This window comes from Miniopterus natalensis, chromosome 3, assembly GCF_054644295.1.
Source record: "Miniopterus natalensis isolate mMinNat1 chromosome 3, mMinNat1.hap1, whole genome shotgun sequence".
Taxonomy (NCBI): Eukaryota; Metazoa; Chordata; class Mammalia; order Chiroptera; family Miniopteridae; genus Miniopterus; species Miniopterus natalensis.
The window spans coordinates 70,767,070-70,786,624 of NC_142083.1; the positions used below are offsets into that span (position 1 = coordinate 70,767,070).

The 19,555-nt window shown below is 41.7% G+C and overlaps 1 protein-coding gene across 2 annotated transcripts in view; it reads right to left on the reverse strand.

Moving 5' to 3' along the window:
• Window positions 1-19,555, reverse strand: part of ALDH7A1 (aldehyde dehydrogenase 7 family member A1) — a 40,148-nt gene that overhangs the window by 10,805 nt on the left and 9,788 nt on the right. For both annotated transcript variants that reach the window (XM_016217814.2, XM_016217813.2), the window contains 8 exons: window positions 17,296-17,376; window positions 16,564-16,687; window positions 12,826-12,958; window positions 10,683-10,727; window positions 7,892-7,969; window positions 7,068-7,165; window positions 2,853-2,894; window positions 625-719 (listed from right to left, as the gene is read on the reverse strand). In XM_016217814.2, coding sequence (XP_016073300.1) covers window positions 625-719; window positions 2,853-2,894; window positions 7,068-7,165; window positions 7,892-7,969; window positions 10,683-10,727; window positions 12,826-12,958; window positions 16,564-16,687; window positions 17,296-17,376 — 696 coding nt within the window. The remainder of the gene's footprint in view (window positions 1-624; window positions 720-2,852; window positions 2,895-7,067; window positions 7,166-7,891; window positions 7,970-10,682; window positions 10,728-12,825; window positions 12,959-16,563; window positions 16,688-17,295; window positions 17,377-19,555) is intronic.

Genomic DNA, 19,555 nt, shown 5'->3' on the forward strand with positions numbered 1-19,555 from the left:
TATCTGACACAAAACTGAAACCCAGCCCAAATCTAAATGTGAAGATTAACATCCCAACCCCTATTCATGCTGAAGCTAAACAACATCTCATATGCACTTAATATTCATGTCTTATTTATATATTTATTTATATAGAGAGAAAGCACATACACGGAGTCATTTGCTTTTCAATAAACCATGTCACATCAAGTCGAATCTGAGACTTGATTTATAGGCCAGAAATTAAAATCTTTAACATGTTTTTATAAATAAAAGCCAACAGCTTTATCTTTTAGCTCACAGTTTTAGAATTCTTCATATATTGAGCTTGTTTTAGTCTCTAAGTGACACTGGACTTTGTCCATATTGTTCTGGGTGGGACTGAAAATCGTCTCATCTCCCAGTCCAAGGTTAACCAGTTAGAGTGAGGCCACTTTCAGCCTGGGGGGGAGGGTTAGACAGAGCCCTGGCTGATTGGCAACATCTGCCATGGGCAGAGAAGAGAATAGGGCCATGAATTTGCCAACCATGTCTAGGAAGTACATGTTTCTAACAGTACTACCACACCTCCGTAACACTACAATTTGTTAAAAAGTGGTGTTTGAAGAGCAGGACAGCCTCATGTGCCTACACAGACACACTCACCAGGCGCCTTGCAGTGGTGCACCTCTGGCCGGCTGTCCCCACGGCGGCAAAGAGAGCTGATGGAACGACTAAGCTGAGGTCCGCATCCTCAAAAGCTTAGAGAAGCACAAACACACACCCATCAGTGTCATGAAGCAGGCAGACAAGGTACTTGCTAACTGGTATGAAATGATGCCTTTAGCCCGGCCGGGCGTGGCTCAGCAGTTGGGCATCAACCTAGGATCCAGGAGATTGCGGTTCGATTCCCGGTCAGGGCACATGCCAGGGTTGCGGGCTTGAACCCCAGTCGGGGGTGTGCAGGAGGCAGCTGATCAGTGACTCTCTCATCATTGATGTTTCTCTCTCTCCCTCTCCCTTCCTGGCTCTCTGAAATCAATAAAGATATATGAAAAAAAAAAAAAAGAAGATGCCTCTATTACTTGCAATAAATCATATCAGAATGAGCCCTGTAAAACAAGCATGTTCACATTGCAGAGGCCACTTTTCTTACAGAGATTCTATTAGAATAGAGTGATGAACCCTATGGTCTTTATCCAAGTACATGTATACGGAGTCTCTCACTCGTCTGAGCTCCTCATCTTTCATTTCTCCAAGTTTCTGATACTGAGACCACTACCCTTTTTGTCAGCTTTACTTGCCTCCTGCCTCAACCCCAAGGCCCACTCTGATGCCAGCTTCTCTGGGCCCATAGAGAGCAAAGGGAGCTCTGACCATCACCGCCTCCAGACTGGCTCTCTAACATCTATAGCCTCACGGGCACCAGGCCCTGCCCTGAAATGCCTCTTGCTGCTCCTCGACAGACGCATCTCCAAATCTCTGAAGCCCCTAGAGCTCTTTACTCCTTCCCCAGGTCACCTCACCCTGCTCAGGAAAAACTCTCAAAGTGACCCCACGCGCAGGGCCCTTTCCTGCTTCCTCTGAAGGGGTCAATGCGAGCTCATTCTGACTCCTAAGTCTGTGCCTTCGTTCCTCCTCCCCTTTGGCCCTCAGAAGAAAACACCAGCACAGTCTTCACAAAGTGAGCCTTCCATTCATATTATCTGTAATTCCTTCCTTCCTGTCCCTTAGAGAAACTTACGGACATGATTCCCTCTGACATCTTCAATGGTCCCGTTTCCAATTGAACAGCCTTCTCAGCCTGATGGTTAAGGTGGTTTGTGCAAACAAACGGACCAGGGTTCTTGTCCATTTCCACCACTTTTCAGTTGTGTTATTTTACCCTTGTAAGCCTCAATTTCCTCATCCATAAAATGGGATAATGATGTCTGGGGTATGATGGGTGATAGTAAGGAGTTAAGGAAAGAGCCGAGCTCTGGGGCCTGACTGCCAGGCTATCACTTGCTAGACCATCACTTCAGCATATAATCACTTTAAGCCTCAAAGTGTAACCTTCGAATGAGGCTGATAATGAGATTGGTAATTGATAATGGCCTCCTGGACTTACTGTGGGGGTTCAATGAAACAAAACATAGGAAACAGCTGAGCACCGTACCCAGTGAACACCCAGTGCTCACCGAGTGCTAACTGTATTTTTAAATGAACTCTCTTTAACTACATTAGAATTTCATCTCGAACAAACCCTTTGCCATGTACTTTTTAAACTTCTGGTGTGCACCACAAATGTATAGGCATTTAAACATGATGATGATGGCAATATACACAAATTAGCAAGTTTTTGCTTTTTATCACAAAATCCATGCTTTTATTGTCTCAGCCTACTGATGTTCATTATATTATCCAGTTACGCTGGTAGACTATTTCCTTTTGTGCCCAATAATTGAGAAACAGAATTAAGTAATGCCCAGGTCTATAGGTAAGTGATTAAAATGCCTTAATCACTCACCTGAGCATTCCATCTCAGTTATACAAGCACTAAATATCCCACTAAAAACAACTACTGCTTTTGAAATCTAATGTAATCAGCAAGTTACATAAGAGTTACTTATTCTAGAGATACACGTGGCCATTTTTCAGAAAACAGAAGGAAAAACAAACGCCTCATTAGGAAGTCTAGGTTACATTTTCCAAACATGAACCTTTCCTTCCTAGTCATCTCTGCCTTCAAACTATTGTGTCCTGTCTCATAATTAAATTCCTAAACATGTGAATTAGGACTTAGGCACGTACCAGCTAGCACAGGTGAGTTCCTAAGCAAGTTCTGTACATTTAGGAAAACTACTGAAAATATTCTGAACAGGAAACAAAACAAAAACAAAGGGCAGCCTTACCAATAATGGCGTTATTTCCTCCAAGTTCTAACAAGCTTCTCCCTTTAAAAACATATAAAGACAAATTAATGCCCGTTTTAGTATTTAATGCACACTGATAGACGGCCCCAAACCATAACCTATCCCACTTATGTTCTCATTTATTTTGATTGAAAACAATACATGAGCATTGAATCAATGTCAAATTTCCTGATTTTAATAACTGTACTGTGGCTATATGACAGAATGTGCTTGTTCTTAGGAAGTACACTGACATATTTAGTAGCAAAGGAACACAAGGTCTTCATCTTTCTGCAAATGGTTCAAAAATAACATGCAACCACAATATACGTGTGTGTGTGTATGTGTGTGTGTGTGTGTGTGTGTGTGTGTGTTACTGGAGAGAGAGAAAATGATAAAGCAAATGGGGCAAAATGTAAGCCATTGGTGAATCTGGGTAAGGGTATACAGAAATTACTTGTGTGTCTTATAACTTTTTCTTTAAGTTTGACATTATGTCCAAAAAAATCCCAGTTAGTATAAATGGTGCAGCCACTATGGAAAACTATATGGCAATTTCCCAAGAAACTGAACACAGAATTACCATATGATTGATCTAGCAATTCAACTTCTGGGTACATAGCCAAAAAAAGTAAAAATCAGATATTTGTACACCCATGTTCACAGCAGCATTACTCACAAAAGCTAAATGGTGGAGGCACAGATGGATGACTGGATAAAAAAAATATGGTGTGTGTGTATATGTGTGTGTGTGTGTGTATACACACACACATATAATGAAACATTATTTAACCTTAAAAAGAGTGGAAATTCTGACACATGCCTCAACATGGATGAACCTTGAAGATATTATGTTTAGTGACATAAACCAGTCACAAAACGATAAATATTGTGTGATTTTAGTTATATGAGCTTCCTAGAATAGTCAAACCCATAGAGACAGAAGGAAGAATAGTAGTTGCCAAGGGGCCGGGGAAAGGCAGAAATGGAGAATTAGTTTTAATAGGTACAGTTTCAGTTGGGAAGACAAAAAAAAAAGTTCTGGAGATGGATGTTGGTGATAGTTGCACAACAATGTCAATATACTTGATGCCAGAGAACTGCACAATTAAAAATGGTTAGAATGGTAAATTTTTATACATTTTCTCACAATAAACAAGTTTAAAAATTATGTGGTCATTGAAGAAAATTATTTTTTTAAAACAACAAAATGTATCAAGCAAGCAAAAAGCGATGGCCCATAGGTGACCATGATATCTGTCCTTATATTTTGGTATAGTGCCTTCCAATCTTTTTCCTGTGCATTTATATTTAGTTTAGATCACACAATCTAATTAACTTTACTTTCTGATTAATATATTTTATACCTTCTCCTAAGTTATTAGCAGCTGTTAAAAAACATATTGCTGCATTGTATCCATCATAGTGATGTACCAAATTTTATTTCGCTACTTCTCTAGTACTGAATATATGGACTGTTGAACGTCTACATCTTACCTACTTAGGTCAGGGCCAAAGGGCATGAATATTAGGGCATACATACACACACACACACACACACACACACACACACATATATATATATATACACACACATATATATATATTGCCAGCTTACATTCCAGGCAATTATACAGCAGGGTATGAATGCCATTCTGACCTTACACTCCCCAGCATAAAGATCTGAAATTTATTTGCCTCATTTTAGAGCTGTGTTTACCACATCTTTTGAACATACACTTATTTTTCCTTGAATGCATTCTAAAATCAGCTCCTGTGCAAATCACTTTTATTTATTTGTGGTGTCAGGAGTGTATGTGACAGGGAGAGCATGTTCTCACTTCCACGGCTCTGAAACAGCTACGCATCAAGTGAATGTTAATTGTAAGGGGAGGGCTGTTATTACCAAGCCACTGAGTGCTACGTCAGCTCCAGTCTCCGCTGCAGCAGCTGATGTGGTGACAGCTTGCTGGCTACAGCAGAGCACTACACTAGACGACAGGAAAAGGGGAGGGAACAGGAGATTCTACACCTCACACCAGCTCCTCCTGCCTGGCTAGAAGTGCTGTGCGGCAGAAGGGAAGGGACCTATACTCCCTGCACCCTTCCAATTCCCTGTCTGCTCCCAAACCACACTCCTGCAGACAACCCCCTCTAAGACAAGCACCTGTACCTTAAGACAGGTGGATACACTTTTTAAAATTACAAACCTATTAATAGTGCTACTTAAGAGAGAACAAACTACTGCTTTGAAGAAGAGGGGGATGGGAGGGGGACCAGAAGAGGAAATTTGCTAGTGGGGAGAGTGGAGTGAATGACCTTGAGCACCTCCGGGCATGCTTGTTGGCCAGTCCTATATCTTCTTTGAAGTAGTATCTATTCAAATCCTTTGCCCGTTTTTAATTGGGTTGTTTGTCTTTTATATTGTTGAATTGTTAAGAGTTCTTTATATAGTCTAGATATAAATCCCTTATCATAAGATTTGCAAATGTTTTCTCCTATTCTACAGGTTGTCCATTTTTTTAATGGTATCCTTTGAAGCACAAAACTTTTTCATTTGATGATATCTATCATTTCTTGTGTTGCTTGGGCTTTAGGTGCCATGGCTAAGAAACCATTGCCTAATCCAAGGTCACAAAAACTTATTTCTATGTTTTCTTCTAAGAGTTTTATTGTTCTAGTTCTAATATTTAAGTCTTTGATACAGGTGAGTTAATTTTTACATGCTGGGTAAAGCACATATCTAGTTGTCCTAGCACCATTTATTGAAAAGGCCATTCTTTTCTCATTGAAACATCCTGGCACCCTTGTCAGAATCAACTGGTCATAATGGTTTATTTCTGAACTCTCAATTCTACTCCACTGATCTTTATGTCTGTCCTTATGCCAGGACCACATAGTCTTGATTACTGTAGTTTTGTGGTAAGTTCTGAAATCAAGAAGTGTTAGTCCTTCGACTTTGTTTTTCTTTTCCAAGATTGTTTTGGCTACTTAGGGTTCTTCGTATTTCCATATAATTTTAGGATCAGCTCGTCAATTGCTACAAGAGGCAGCTGACACTCTGAAAAGTATTGCATTCAACATGTAGGTCACTTGGGCAGTACTGATATTGGGCAATAACATTATTAAGTCTCCCAAAAGATGAAAATGGGATAACTTTACTTTTATTTAGGTCTTTAATTTCTTTCAAAGATGCTTTATAGCACTCTGTGTGAAAAACTTATACATCTTTTGTTGAATTTACTCCTAAGTAATTTATTTTTTCTGATGCTATGTTATTAAATGAAATTATTTTGTAGATTTCATTTTCAGATTGTTCATTGTTAATGTATACAAATGTAATTGATTTTTGTTTATTAATCTCATATCCTTGCTGAACTTGTTTATTAGCTCTAATAGTTTTTTTGCAAACTTGCATTTTAAAAGCAATGCCAAGCTCTGGCTGGCATGGTTCAGTGGTTAGAATGTCAGCCCGCACACCAAAGGGTCTTGAGTCAGATTTCTGGTCAAGGGCACATACCTAGGTTGCCAGTTCAATCCCCCACCCCGGTCAGGGCACATGTGGGAGGCAACCAATCAAGGCAACCAACTGATGTGTCTCTCTCAAATCCATGTTTCTCTCTCTTTCTTTCTCTCTCTCTTCCTCCCTCCCCCATCCCCATTCCTTCCACTCTGTCTCAAAAAAAAGCAATGCTTAAAAAGCAACAGGGAGGCCTGGCAGATTTCCTAGTCAAGTCTCATCCTGTTAGAGTCTAAATTCACAATAGCCAAAAATGAAAGTCAATATTATCCTTAAAAAACCTCTTTAATCAGTCATAACGTACAGTGTACAAAACTATGTTTACGTAAATGAGGGAACAGATTTAAATCTCCTATTCCACATTCACTGTAGGTCCTGTACTCAATGATGCTGTTTAAATTGTGAGTTTTCTTTTTTTAATTTGCCAAATAGGTCTGATAGAATTTGATAAATATATTTGATATGATATTATTGTAGTCATTTGGAGAGAAATTGACATCCTTTTCCAAATTATGCTATTTAATTTGCGACTGCCCTAATATTAACCCACTAATAACTGTATTCTTTCATTTATTTGGACATTCAAATAAACATGGCTGGTATAACCCCGGAAAGGGTCAAAGAAAAAACACTGTTAGATTTCATATCCATAGCTCTGAGGGAATTAAAATCCTCATTAGAAAGCCGACACTTACCGAACCTCTCCTGCACCATAAGGGCCACCTGTTTCCCCACCTGAGTGCTCCCGGTGAAGGACAGCAGGCTCACTCGCTCATCTTTGGCCATTGCTGTGCTGCAGGGGAACAGACAAGGGCGCTCAAGCAGAGAAACCCAGCAACGGCGCCACCTGGTGGTACTGGCCAGAAAACCCTGGCCCGGGCTCTTGGAAAGGCAAAGTCAGGAGAGCCAGGGAAGGTCTCCGTGAAAATGAACTAGGTTTCCATAAGCAGAACCATATAACAGAATGGGCTAACCTCTTCCATGAGCTCTCTATAAACAGAAATCACCTTGAAGACATTATTAAGGAAGAAAGCCCTTGTACTGAGTGGGTAACTGGTATGTGAATTATAGGGTGGTTTTTAAAAACAATAAATTTAGATATAGAAGCTGTATTCCCAGGGCTCCCTTTTACAGTCAGCTGAAGAACCCAGACAGTAGGCTGTGTTCTCGGGGCAGGGGGTGAGACGCCAGACCACAATTCCACAGCTCTGCTTTGTAAGTAAGCACCTTTATAAACCCAGTGTCAGCAAGCCATGGACTGACACTGTTACAGCAGTTTGTTATTTCAGGATATAAGCACCTTACAATATCAGCTCTGGGCAATTCAAAGGACGATTTATTTATCCTCCAGCAGAGGCTATGCCTTCATAAAGGCAGAGCCCACTGGGGTCCATAATAATGACTCCAAAAAACCACTCTCACTCCAGCTGCACTGGGTCTGGTTATTTTAGGGCAGGTGGTTCTAGTTGCTCAACCTGGGGACCTTCAACAGAAAGATGTTCTCTGTCTATCCACCTACCCGATATCGGCTCCACCACAAGTCAAGGAACAAATCGCACCAGGCAGCTTGTTGTCCTCCAGGACCTTGGCTATTATCCTAGGAAGGAAAAGCAAGTACTGCTGAGGGAGCAATTTCATTTCTTAGGGTTTTTGAAAAACTAAGAATAAATTCCAACCACCTAACTTCCCTGTTTCAACTCTCTTCCTCCCCTCGAACATCCAAGCCTGCATTTCTCCTCACATAACAGAAATGAGGTTTCCAACCCGGCTGGTGTGGCTCAGTGGTTGAGTACCAACCCATGCACCAAGAGGTCACCAGTTTGATTCCCTGTCAAGGTACACGCTCAGATTTCAGGCCTGGTCCCCTGTAGGGGGTGTGCGGGAGGCAGCTGATACATGTTTCTCTTTCATTGATGTTTCTCCCCCTCTCCCTTCCTCTCTCTCTCAAATCAATAAAAACATACTTTTTAAAAATGTTTTTCTTAAAAAGAAATGAGGTTTTCAAAGAAAAGCAGAACTCTTTTTTTTCTCCCTAAGAGAATCTTAAAAAGAAATTTTTTTAAGAAAACATGCAAAAGAAATAAAAGACATAAAGCATTGGTCAGATAGTGTTTTTCTGCCAAACTATAAGGATAAATCTAATTCTAGACGGTTGACTGATCACAGGGCATTTTTTGTCTTCTGGTCTCTCACTACAGAACCACTAAAATGATGATAAAGAAATTTAAAAAAGAAATACTAAGAAATAAGCCCTAGAAAGATGACGAAATGAAAGGGCATCCCCATCAGCAAACGAGAGGTTTCAATATGTCTTGGCAAAGCAGAGGCAGCCAGAAAAGTGGCTCAGACGTATGATATGTGGCCCGTGTTCCTCTTATGAGTCTGAACTTACGAGTTTAGTTGAATTTAAGAACTCCTGTTGGACATGGCGGCACCCTTGCTTAAATACGGCAACATTTCAGCATCATTTTACTCATTGTCTTTCATTACAAAACAAGATATTCTCAATTACCTGAAATATCAGCCACGTTCCTATGTGAACATTCAAACCCTTCAACATATTTAAAGCAAATAATAAACAACTCAAAGCAACAATAACTTAGGACATTTGAAACTACTATCAAAACTGACAATATTTTAAACCAGTTGCTTAAATTGGCGAGTTCTACGTTTTTAATTTTTTAAAAATTGCCTGGGGACTCTCATCATTGTTGTATGTTTTGTGTATCAGAGTTCAGAGTTCTGTGTAATATTTCATTTAAACACCCCTGCCTTGAAGAATATATTTTCCTCAATATCACACATTCCTTTCGAGTACTGTAAATATTCTCTTTTTCAGCTCACTTTTCACTTCCTAAGCAGTGTTCCTAAATGACCTTCTAATATGACCCTCTTACATATGGACTCCACCACAAGCTCTCTACAACAGCTCAAATCAGAGAATGCAAACCATGAAAATGACACTGTTGTAATTGACCCAGTTATTAATAATAGGAAAGAAGCACAGGAAAGGCCAAATATTATGGGCCTGTCATTTGGGCAGCTCCACCAGGAGGCTAAAGCTTTACACAGACCAGGGAGCCACCAGTCTATTCAGTCTATTCCTGCAGATTTCTGGGGCAGGGACTGGACAGGGAGGAGATAGACACATGCCCAGTAAAGTGGGGGTGACACTGGGAGGGTACTTGCCTGTTAGTCACATCTGGGAATAGGTCATTGGCTAGAATGGGTGTGGCCACTGCAAGTGCTGGAAGATTCGAGATATTTAATCCCCTAAACAAAGGAGTTTGCCCTCTTGGTTGACTCCTAGCTTGCGGGAATCTCTCTTCCGCTTCCTGGCATTCTCCCGTGTGGCCCACGGTCGTGTGGCCCTCCACACACAATGCACTAATGGACTAATGGAACTAGCCAGATGCTGAACTAGACCGGGCTGCAACGTGGAACGGCAACTCTGGACACTGGCTTTCCTTCTAGCTCTACTGATACCCCGGTTACACTTCTTCTATAACTGGACTAAAGGAAATGCAACTTTGGAAACCCAGGGATGTAAGTCCACGCAAATAAAAACCACTCATTCTCCCACGTAAATCTCAGAAAATTCTTTTCCCCAATATCATAAGGACTCCACCCTCAGCACCCAGTGGGGAAAGGGATACCCCAATTTCCCCAATAACAAAATCAATCAACTATGAGGATGCATCATCACCCATCATGGGAAGGTGCTCTCTTCTATATGATCTCTAAATTCCAGAATGATAAATTAGTAACACTGATTTTATGACATAATCAGAGTTATCAAGTTTTCAAATATGAGTAAATAAAAAAATTTTTAATCAAAAGATAAAATACATTTTAGATAGTGTGAGAAGAACCCATGGAATAATGTAGTGAACATTTGTCTCTGCTTTGCTATAGTCTATTAAACAAAAATAATAAAAGAATTAGCTGGGTGGAAATTAAAACCATTAACATGTAGAATAGTTAAAAAATATAGCCCCTAAATCGCAAAAAAATTTCCTCTCTGCTAGATTTACTTTTATTTTGCAAGTGACAATAATGTTTATAAGAGTTCAGTTTCAACACTTAAATCAATACCTGGCCTGTTTCTAAAGAGTTAAATGATTTGGTCCTGAAAGAGCTCTATACACTGCAAAATGATACCAAATGTTATTACAACCAAATGAGAAAGAGGTTATCCAAATTCCATACTTAAATATGACACTTTCACATCCCATTAAAAATGCAGTGCCTGTCAATCACCCTTTTGAAATTACTCCATACCCAGGAAAAAGAAAGACACACATACTCACTTTGTGACGGCGACACTGATGAGGGAAGTGGTCGGAGCGCCTTTCCTTGAGAGGATTAAAGAAAAAAAGGCAACTTAACTTGGTGGAAATCAAAAATACCTTTTATTATCAAGCAGGAGCCAAAGTCTTTTTAGACAACTGAGCATAGTAACTGAAATAGTGGTGTCTCTGGGACCTAGCAGACTACAAAACTTCCATAAATATAAAATGGCAAAGAGCAATTTTAAGCCTGCTTGCTGCACTGACCATAGGAACTGCTACATTCATCTCCACCAGTTATGGGAACTGTGTGAAGCGGAAGTCAGCATGGTTTTTGTTGGGAGGGTCAGACAACTGCAGGAAGCATCGGTCCCTTTGGCAACACAGTGCCAAATCATCAATCCTCCCACTATGCATTGCTTCTGTAGACAGTCTTAGAGTACATTCGACTGACTACATTGAGATCCGCATATATAACTAATGGTAAGATGCAAACAGGGAAAGACAATTCTCCTGGTTTTCCTGACCTAAGTTCTTCCACAGAACGTGAAAGCTATAAATAGTGTTTTGTCATCTATAAGATAGACATTTTCCCACTTAACTTTTATTATCAAACAGTTTATAAAATGTAAATTTTTTTTTCTGATCCTCACCAGAGAATACTTTTTCCATTACTTTTCAGAGAGAGTGGAAGGGGGGATAGAGACAGAGAAACATGGATTTGAGAGAGACACATCGATTGGTTGCCACCCCAATGTGCCCCGACTGGGGCCGGGGATGGAGCCTACAACCGAGGTACGTGCCCTGGGCCAGAATGGAACCCAGGGCCCCTCGGACCAAGGGCTCATGTTCTAACCACTGAACCAAACCGGCTAGGGCTATAAAATGTAAAATTTAATGCATCAATGGCAACATTAGCCCAGTGCCTCAGAATCACTTGAGAATTCACTATTGAATTTTTATTGGGGGGGGAGGGGGAAAGGAGCCAAACTTTAAAAAGAAGGTTGTGACTTATCCCAAGTTCTTTTTCTCCCGCTTGTCTGCTTAGTTTTCTGTTGGGGAGTGCAATATAACAAAGATTATTTCTCTGGTCTTTGTTCCTAGCACGGAGTTTCAGAACACCTTGGCATTCTGAGGGATAGGAGTGTGTTTGTTATGCCAACAAGGTGACTTGTGGTGTCCACTAGATAGCTTCCAGATGCGGTTGGTCGCTGGTCACCAGAAAGACCACCAATGGAGAAGGGAGGAGGAATCTAGATTGAGTTCTATCACATGTCCAATGACATAATCAATAATGCCTAGGGAATAAAAGCCCAATAAAAAAAACTCTGGACTCAAGCTCAGTGGAATCTCCTGGTTGGGAGAGTGACCTACCCCAACTTCACTGGGTGAAGGAATGGGAGCTCTGCATCTGGGACCTTCCAGACCTTGCCCTATGTGTATCCTTTATAAAAAACTATAATCGCCCTGGCCTGTGTGGTTCAGTTGGGTGGGCATCCTCCTCTGCACCAAGAAGTCTCAAGTTCGATTCGCAGTCAGGGCACATGCCCAGGTTGCGGGCTTGATCCCAGTGGGGGGCATGGGGGCGTTAGCTGATCGATGTTTCTCTCTCTCCTTCTCCCTTCCTCTCTCTCTAAAATCAATAAAAATATATATATATATTTTTTAAAAACTATAATCATTGAGTATTGTGCTTTCTTGAGACCTGTGGGTCATCATTCTAATGAATTACTGAAGCCAAGGGTTCATGGGAACCTCCAAATTTGTAGCTGGCTGGTCCAAACTGCAGAGGTCCTGGGACCTGGGGGTACTTGCAGCTGGCATCTGAAGTAGAGCCAGTTTGTGGAGATCTGAGCCCTCTGAGGAGCCTGACACTAAATCCAGGAAGTCAGTGTCAGAATTTAATTCCACCTGCTTTGGATGGAAACAACCGCAAGGACAAGGCTGTGTCAAAAAAAAAAACTAAATCAAAAAAATTAATTTTACCAATGGTAAAATGCAAAGTAATTCAAAGTCGGTGTTTCACAACTAGCAGATATGGCTTAATATGTTAATAGAAAGAGTAGAGTAGTAGCACACATTTCAATACATCTAAAATACTTTTACTAGTACAATGGCCACTTTTATCACCTTACTACTGGATAAGAAAGTGAGCTGTTCTCACCAAAGGCAGACGTTGCCACAGATCATGGCGATGGCATTGTTCCAGCCGTACACCGCCACGGGGAAGTTGAAGGCAGTGATGATCCCAACCAGGCCGACAGGATTCCACTGCTCAATCAGCGCATGGCCGGGTCCTGAGGACGGGGGAGGTGAGGAACGTGCTTAAGCATGTTCATTCAATGCGTCTCAAGTTAACAAGCAAAGTCTGAAGTCCTCCATTTTCAGGACAAAGGTACACAGGACCAAGTAGGGATTCCAGATGCCTTGTAGTGGGTTAATTTACAGAGCCGAGGGATACTGGTACATTAATTAGCATACGACAAAAGCTGTTATGACTACACCACCTCATGAACTATAATGACAGACACTATGCCTCTGATCCTCATAGGAACTCTGATTGTTTTAGTCAAGGGCAACCAGAGCAGTGAAGAACCAAAGCAAGGAGTGATGGCTCACAAACCCTGGGGAAATCCAGAACAACTGGAAGGATGTTGCTCCCAGCCATGAATCTTTCTGGCCACACTCACACTGATAGGTAGGCACAGGAAAGCTGCCCACTGCTGTACCCATGCCACGCCCTCCTTTAGTCTAGGCACCCTGGACCCCATTGCCAGACCCTCCTTGAGTCTAGGCATCCTGGACCCCATTACCAGATCCTCCTTTAGTCTAGGCATCCTGGACCCCATTGCCAGACCCTCCTTTAGTCTAGGCATCCTGGACCCCATTGCCAGACCCTCCTTTAGTCTAGGCATCCTGGACCCCATTGCCAGACCCTCCTTTAGTCTAGGCATCATGGACCCCATTGCCAGACCCTCCTTTAGTCTAGGCATCTTATACCCCATTGCCAGACCCTCCTTTAGTCTAGGCATCCTGGACCCCACTGCCAGACCCTCCTTTAGTCTAGGCATCCTGGACCCCACTGCCAGACCCTCCTTTAGTCTAGGCATCCTGGACCCCACTGCCAGACTCTCCTTTAGTCTAGGCATCCTGGACCCCACTGCCAGACTCTCCTTTAGTCTAGGCATCTTATACCCCATTGCCAGACCCTCCTTTAGTCTAGGCATCCTGGACCCCACTGCCAGACTCTCCTTTAGTCTAGGCATCCTGGACCCCATTGCCAGACCCTCCTTTAGTCTAGGCATCTTATACCCCATTGCCAGACTCTCCTTTAGTCTAGGCATCCTGGACCCCATTGCCAGACCCTCCTTTAGTCTAGGCATCTTATACCCCATTGCCAGACCCTCCTTTAGTCTAGGCATCCTGGACCCCATTGCCAGGCCCTCCTTTAGTCTAGGCATCCTGGACCCCACTGCCAGACCCTCCTTTAGTCTAGGCATCCTGGACCCCACTGCCAGACTCTCCTTTAGTCTAGGCATCCTGGACCCCACTGCCAGACCCTCCTTTAGTCTAGGCATCCTGGACCCCACTGCCAGACTCTCCTTTAGTCTAGGCATCCTATACCCCATTGCCAGACCCTCCTTTAGTCTAGGCATCCTAAGCTCCCTTCAGTGATGTACTGTTTCCTCCTCTTTTGCCCTCCCCTCTTTACTCTCCTCCCCAGGGAGACCAGCGCAGCTCTGATAACATCACTCCCCTGCTTAAAATCCTTTGGTGTCTGGGTCACTACTGTAGCTGCCCTACCATACAGTCCAAACTCCCTATCAGGAAAAGTCTCTTCCCACTTCCTCTCCACCCTCTCTCTCCCCTCACACTGTGCCCTCCATCTCTGCTAAAATAACACAGTTCCCCAAATAAGCCACATCCTCCCATCCTAAACTATCACTTTTTTCCCTCCCTATTTAAAATAACGCCTGCCCAGCACTCCACCCCTCTCTTTCTTGAGGCCTAAACTTGGATTACGTTCTCCGGCTAGCTTAGCGGCTAACTATGCTGTCCTCCAACCCAGCAGAGTACCTACCATGTCCTATTATAATTTTCCATTTACTTATCTCCCACTTGCTTCTCACTCCTAAGTGTAAGGAATCTATAGGTTTATAAATTCCTTGAGGACAAGGACTGTGCCTTACTGGTCAAGTATCACCTATTATAAATCACCTGGCACCTGGGAGACACTCAATAAGAATTAATTGCAGCACCGAGGTCAAAGTTACCCCAAAGCCTCTGCATAGATGAACAGTCTACTCTTTTAAAAAAATCCATTTTTTCTTTCCTGATCATAACTGTAACCTAATTCCCATCATGGAAATTTTGAAAAATACCAAAAAATAGAAAGATGACAATAAAAACCATTAATAATTCGGCCACACTGGGATAACCAGTTCCCACTCTGGCAGATTTCCAGCCCTTATATCTTCGGTGCAGCCACATGGAGCCATCTGTTTGCTCTACAAAAACTGCAAACATTACAAATCACGTAAGCCCTTGCCCTCTTCACTGAAACCTCTCAGAGTACAAGGCTGGTCCTTGCAGCAAAAATCTGGAAATATCCATCATTTGGGAACTGGTGAAATAAATTATGTACAGTATTTTTACAGCAAATACACAGCCATAAACAAAGATGAAGGAAGCACCTTCATGGAAAAATATGAAACAATTTCCAAGACCCATTACATAGGAAAAAGTATAGAACAGAATGTATAGTTTGCTAATGCTTGTGTTTCCAAAGGACACACGTTTGCCTACAAGTGAACAGAAACTCTAAAAAGATATATAAGAAACCAGAATCACTGGCACTTCCATGGGGATATTATGGGGTGTCCAGGGGAAGTACTTTAAACCTTTTACTCTTCTATTCCCTTTTAATTTTGTGACATGAGATGATAATCTCTTAAAAAAATAACATTAAAATCACTTAAAAATAAATAAATACAACCCTCCCATAAAAGTGTGGGATTGGAGGAAGGCAATCTTCATAAACAGGATTTATATTACCCACTAACAGACTGCCAACATTAGCTCAACCTTTCCCTTGGACATTTAGGTCATTTTTAATGTTTCCTATTATACCACAGTGAACATCTTTGCACATAAACTTTTGTCACATTTCAGGTTATTTACTTAAATTATTGAAATTGGTATTAAATATCAGGCTCTTAAGATTATTTCCAAATTGTTTTCCAGATGGATGGGCAATTCACGTTACCAGAAGTCATCATAAAAGAGTGTCTGTCTCACCCACAGACTTGCCAACATTGAGTTTTATCTTTAAAACTAAAAAAAATTTTCAAGTGTCTTAATCTGATGTTTTCACCTGTTTCAATTTACATTTTTGAGTATGAAGATGTGGGGAAGGGCCTGGGCGGCATGGCTCAGTGGTTGAGCACCAACCTATGATCCAGGAGACTGTGGTTAGATTCCCGGTCAGGGCACATGCCAGGGTTGCGGGCTCCATCCCCAGTGAGGGGCGAGCAGGAGGCAGCCGATCAATGACTCTTTTATCACTGATGTTTCTCTCTCTCTCTCCCTCTTCCTTCCTCTCTCTGAAATCAATAAAGACATATTTTTTTAAAAAAATTTTTTTAAAGAAGTGGGGAAGGCTTGGGGAGGGGACAGGAGCAGGGTGGAGGGGACCAAAGGCAGCAGTGGGGGGAGGGACATCTGTAATACTTTCAACAATAAAGATTAAACCTATTAAATAAATTAATTAAATAAAGATATTTTCATTCACTTATATGCCACTTATAATTCCCCTTTTGCAAACTGATCACAGCCAGGGCATTTTTTGGAGCTCTTTGTATCAAAGCACAGAACTCTTAGCCTAAGTGACTTCATTGCTTACTCTCAGAAGGCAGGATGGGTCCTCCGATCATCCGTGATAGGCCAACAGCATAGTCACAAATATCCACGTATTCCTGAACTTCTCCCACACCTTCTACTAAGATTTTCCCCATCTCCAAAGACACCTAAAAATACAAAAAGCCAAGCTCCATTTTTCCAAGAAAATTCATGTTTTAAACATTAAAATGATAAGGGGGAAATGCATAACACATTTGTGTCTCTCTTGTGAAGGTAATAAACTTCAGAAATTCTGTTCCTATTTTTCTGAAGAATTTTAAAACCCAAGAATAGTCTTCATTTTCCTGTCCTTCTTGCTCATTTTTCCTCCAGAAAAAAGACTTTTGAAATATATAAATTGCTTTTCTTAAAAATCACAATCTTGCCCTGGCCAGTGTGGCTCAGTTGATTGGGCTTTGTCCCAGGCACTGAAAGGTTGATGGTTCAATTCCCAGTCAGGGCACATGCCCAGGTTGTGGGCTCGATCCCGTCAGGGGCGTGCAGGAGGCAGCCGATCAATGACTCTCTCTCATCATTGATGTTTCTATCTCTCTCTCCCTCTCCCTTCCTCTCTCTGAAATCAACAAAGACATATTTAAAAAATAAAATTAATTAATTAGTTAGTTAATTAAAATAACAAAAAACCTTTTAAAAAAATCACAATCTTATACACAGAAATGGGTGATGGCTTTATTCCCTTTTAAAGGATTATATTTTTACTACAGAAATACCTTACCAAGCTTCCTAGTACTTGAATCTTCTCCCGCAAGGCATCACCAATCTGTCTCACTATTTCTCCTCGCTTTGGAGCAGGAATCTAAGAAAAGAATGGAACTTTAGTGTCTGATTTAAAGTATAAACTCTAAGCCCTGGCCAGGTAACTCAGTTGGTTAGAGCATCATCCTGATATGCCAAGACTGTGAGCTCGATCCCTGGTCAGGGCACATACAAGAAGCAACCAATGAATGCATACATAAGTGAAACAACAAATCAGTCTCTCTTTCTGTTTCTCTCCCTCTCGCTCTAAAATAAATATATATTTTTAAAGGTGGTAAAATAAAGTATAAACCTCATGTCTTTAACACTATTAGATAAATGTGCTCTGAGAGAGCAAACAACAAGCAGATGGCTTTTTTGATCACAACAAGATGATAGGTTCATAGCGATCAAGTGACTGTGCCAAGAAGAGAGAGAAATTCAGAGGTTGAACACAATCTTTTAGGATGACTCCAGTAGGCTTCAAATACCTTAAATACCTATAAGGTTTTGTGATTCCCAGCAATGAGTTCCATGGGTCAAACTGGCTGCATGCCCAAACCCTCAATTTGGCTTCCTTATAAACTGGTATTCCATAATCCATTCAAATCATATCATTCACTCACCAAATATTTTCTAAACACTCTTGTGGCAAGGGTAATAATAAGCACTGGGACTACAATAAGAAGTGAGGCATTTATGGAGCTAATTAATAACTAGAGGGAGGCACAGAGATTTTTTTTAAAGGCGACAAATAATTACAAATTGCCAACAGGTCTATAAAGTCCAAGGAAGTAAACAGGGTGCTGAGGTGGAGAATACAGCAGATTTGGGTAATAAATGGATGTTATTTAATCTAAAAGGTTGTCAGGGAAAATCTCTAAGGAGATAAGATTTAAGCTGAAACCTAATGTATAGAAAAAGTGGACCATAGGAATATTCTTCCTGGAGTGGGGATGGGGGAGTGGAATGTAAGAGACAGCCACAGAAAATAAGAGCTTGTCATAGGCCTGGCCAGTGAGGCTCAGTTGGTTGGAGCATCGTCTCATACACCAAAAGGTAGTAGGTTCAGTTCCCAGTCAGGGCACTACCTAGGTTGCAGGTTCGATCCCCCGGTTAGGGCATGTGCAAGGGGCAAACAATCATTTTTCTCTCTCATCGCTCTCCCCCCCCATAAAATTCAATAAAAAAACCATGTCAGCCCAGCCGGGCATGGCTCAGCGGTTGAGCATCGACCTAGGATCCAGGAGATTGAGGTTCGATTCCTGGTCAGGGCACATGCCTGGGTTGGGGGCTCCATCCTCAGTAGGGGGCGTGCAGGAGGCAGCCGATTGATGATGTTTCTCATCACTGTTTCTATCTCTCTATCCCTTTCCCTTCCCTCTCTCTCTAAAATCAATAAAAACATATTTTTTAAAAAAGAAGAAAGTAGAATGCAAAGGCCAAAAGAGTTTTTTAAGGAGTTCAAAGAGGCAGGAGAGGACTGCAGAGGCCACACTGCAAAGGGCCATGTAAAGGATCCAAAAACAGTGAGGCAATTACCAAAGGGTTTTAAATGGGAGAGTGGTGGGCATGGATCACAGTTCGTTTTAAAATATCACCCTAGTTGTAGTATAAAAATGGATCGGAGGGAAACAAGAATCAGGCAGGAAGACCATTAGGCCAGACCAGAGATGGTGGCTGTCAGGACTACAAAAATGGCAATAGAGAGAAATGTAATTTAAGATGTTCAAGACTTGATAATTGAAAATTGGTAACTGATTGATTCTCAACCCTACTATGTATTAGAATCACCACCCATGTAACTTTGAACTAGATTCCAGTTTAGACCACTCAATCTGGCATCTTTTCTCCCCCCAGCTTCCCAGGTGGTTTACACGAACAGCAAGAGTTGAAAACACCAGGATCGGGTTTGGGGAAGTGAAATGAGGGGGGTGTAGGAAACAAGGGAGAAAGCCACAACTCCGTGTGAGCTTGATCGTCCTAACATAACAGGGCATCGATATCCTCAGACCCTCCTGAGATGGGCAACAGAGCCCTCATCCCTGTACACTTCACCCACGAAGTCACATTTAGAATTAGCATTCAAGACAGCCACATGGAGGGAACTGTGAGCATGGAGGGAAGCATTAACTGAGCCTTTGAGGAATTAATACAATGACACCCATGTTAAAGAGCTGCCAGGTATGTAGTATCCTTCATTCAGTTAAAGATGGCCCACTAACAGTTCCTGTCGTCAA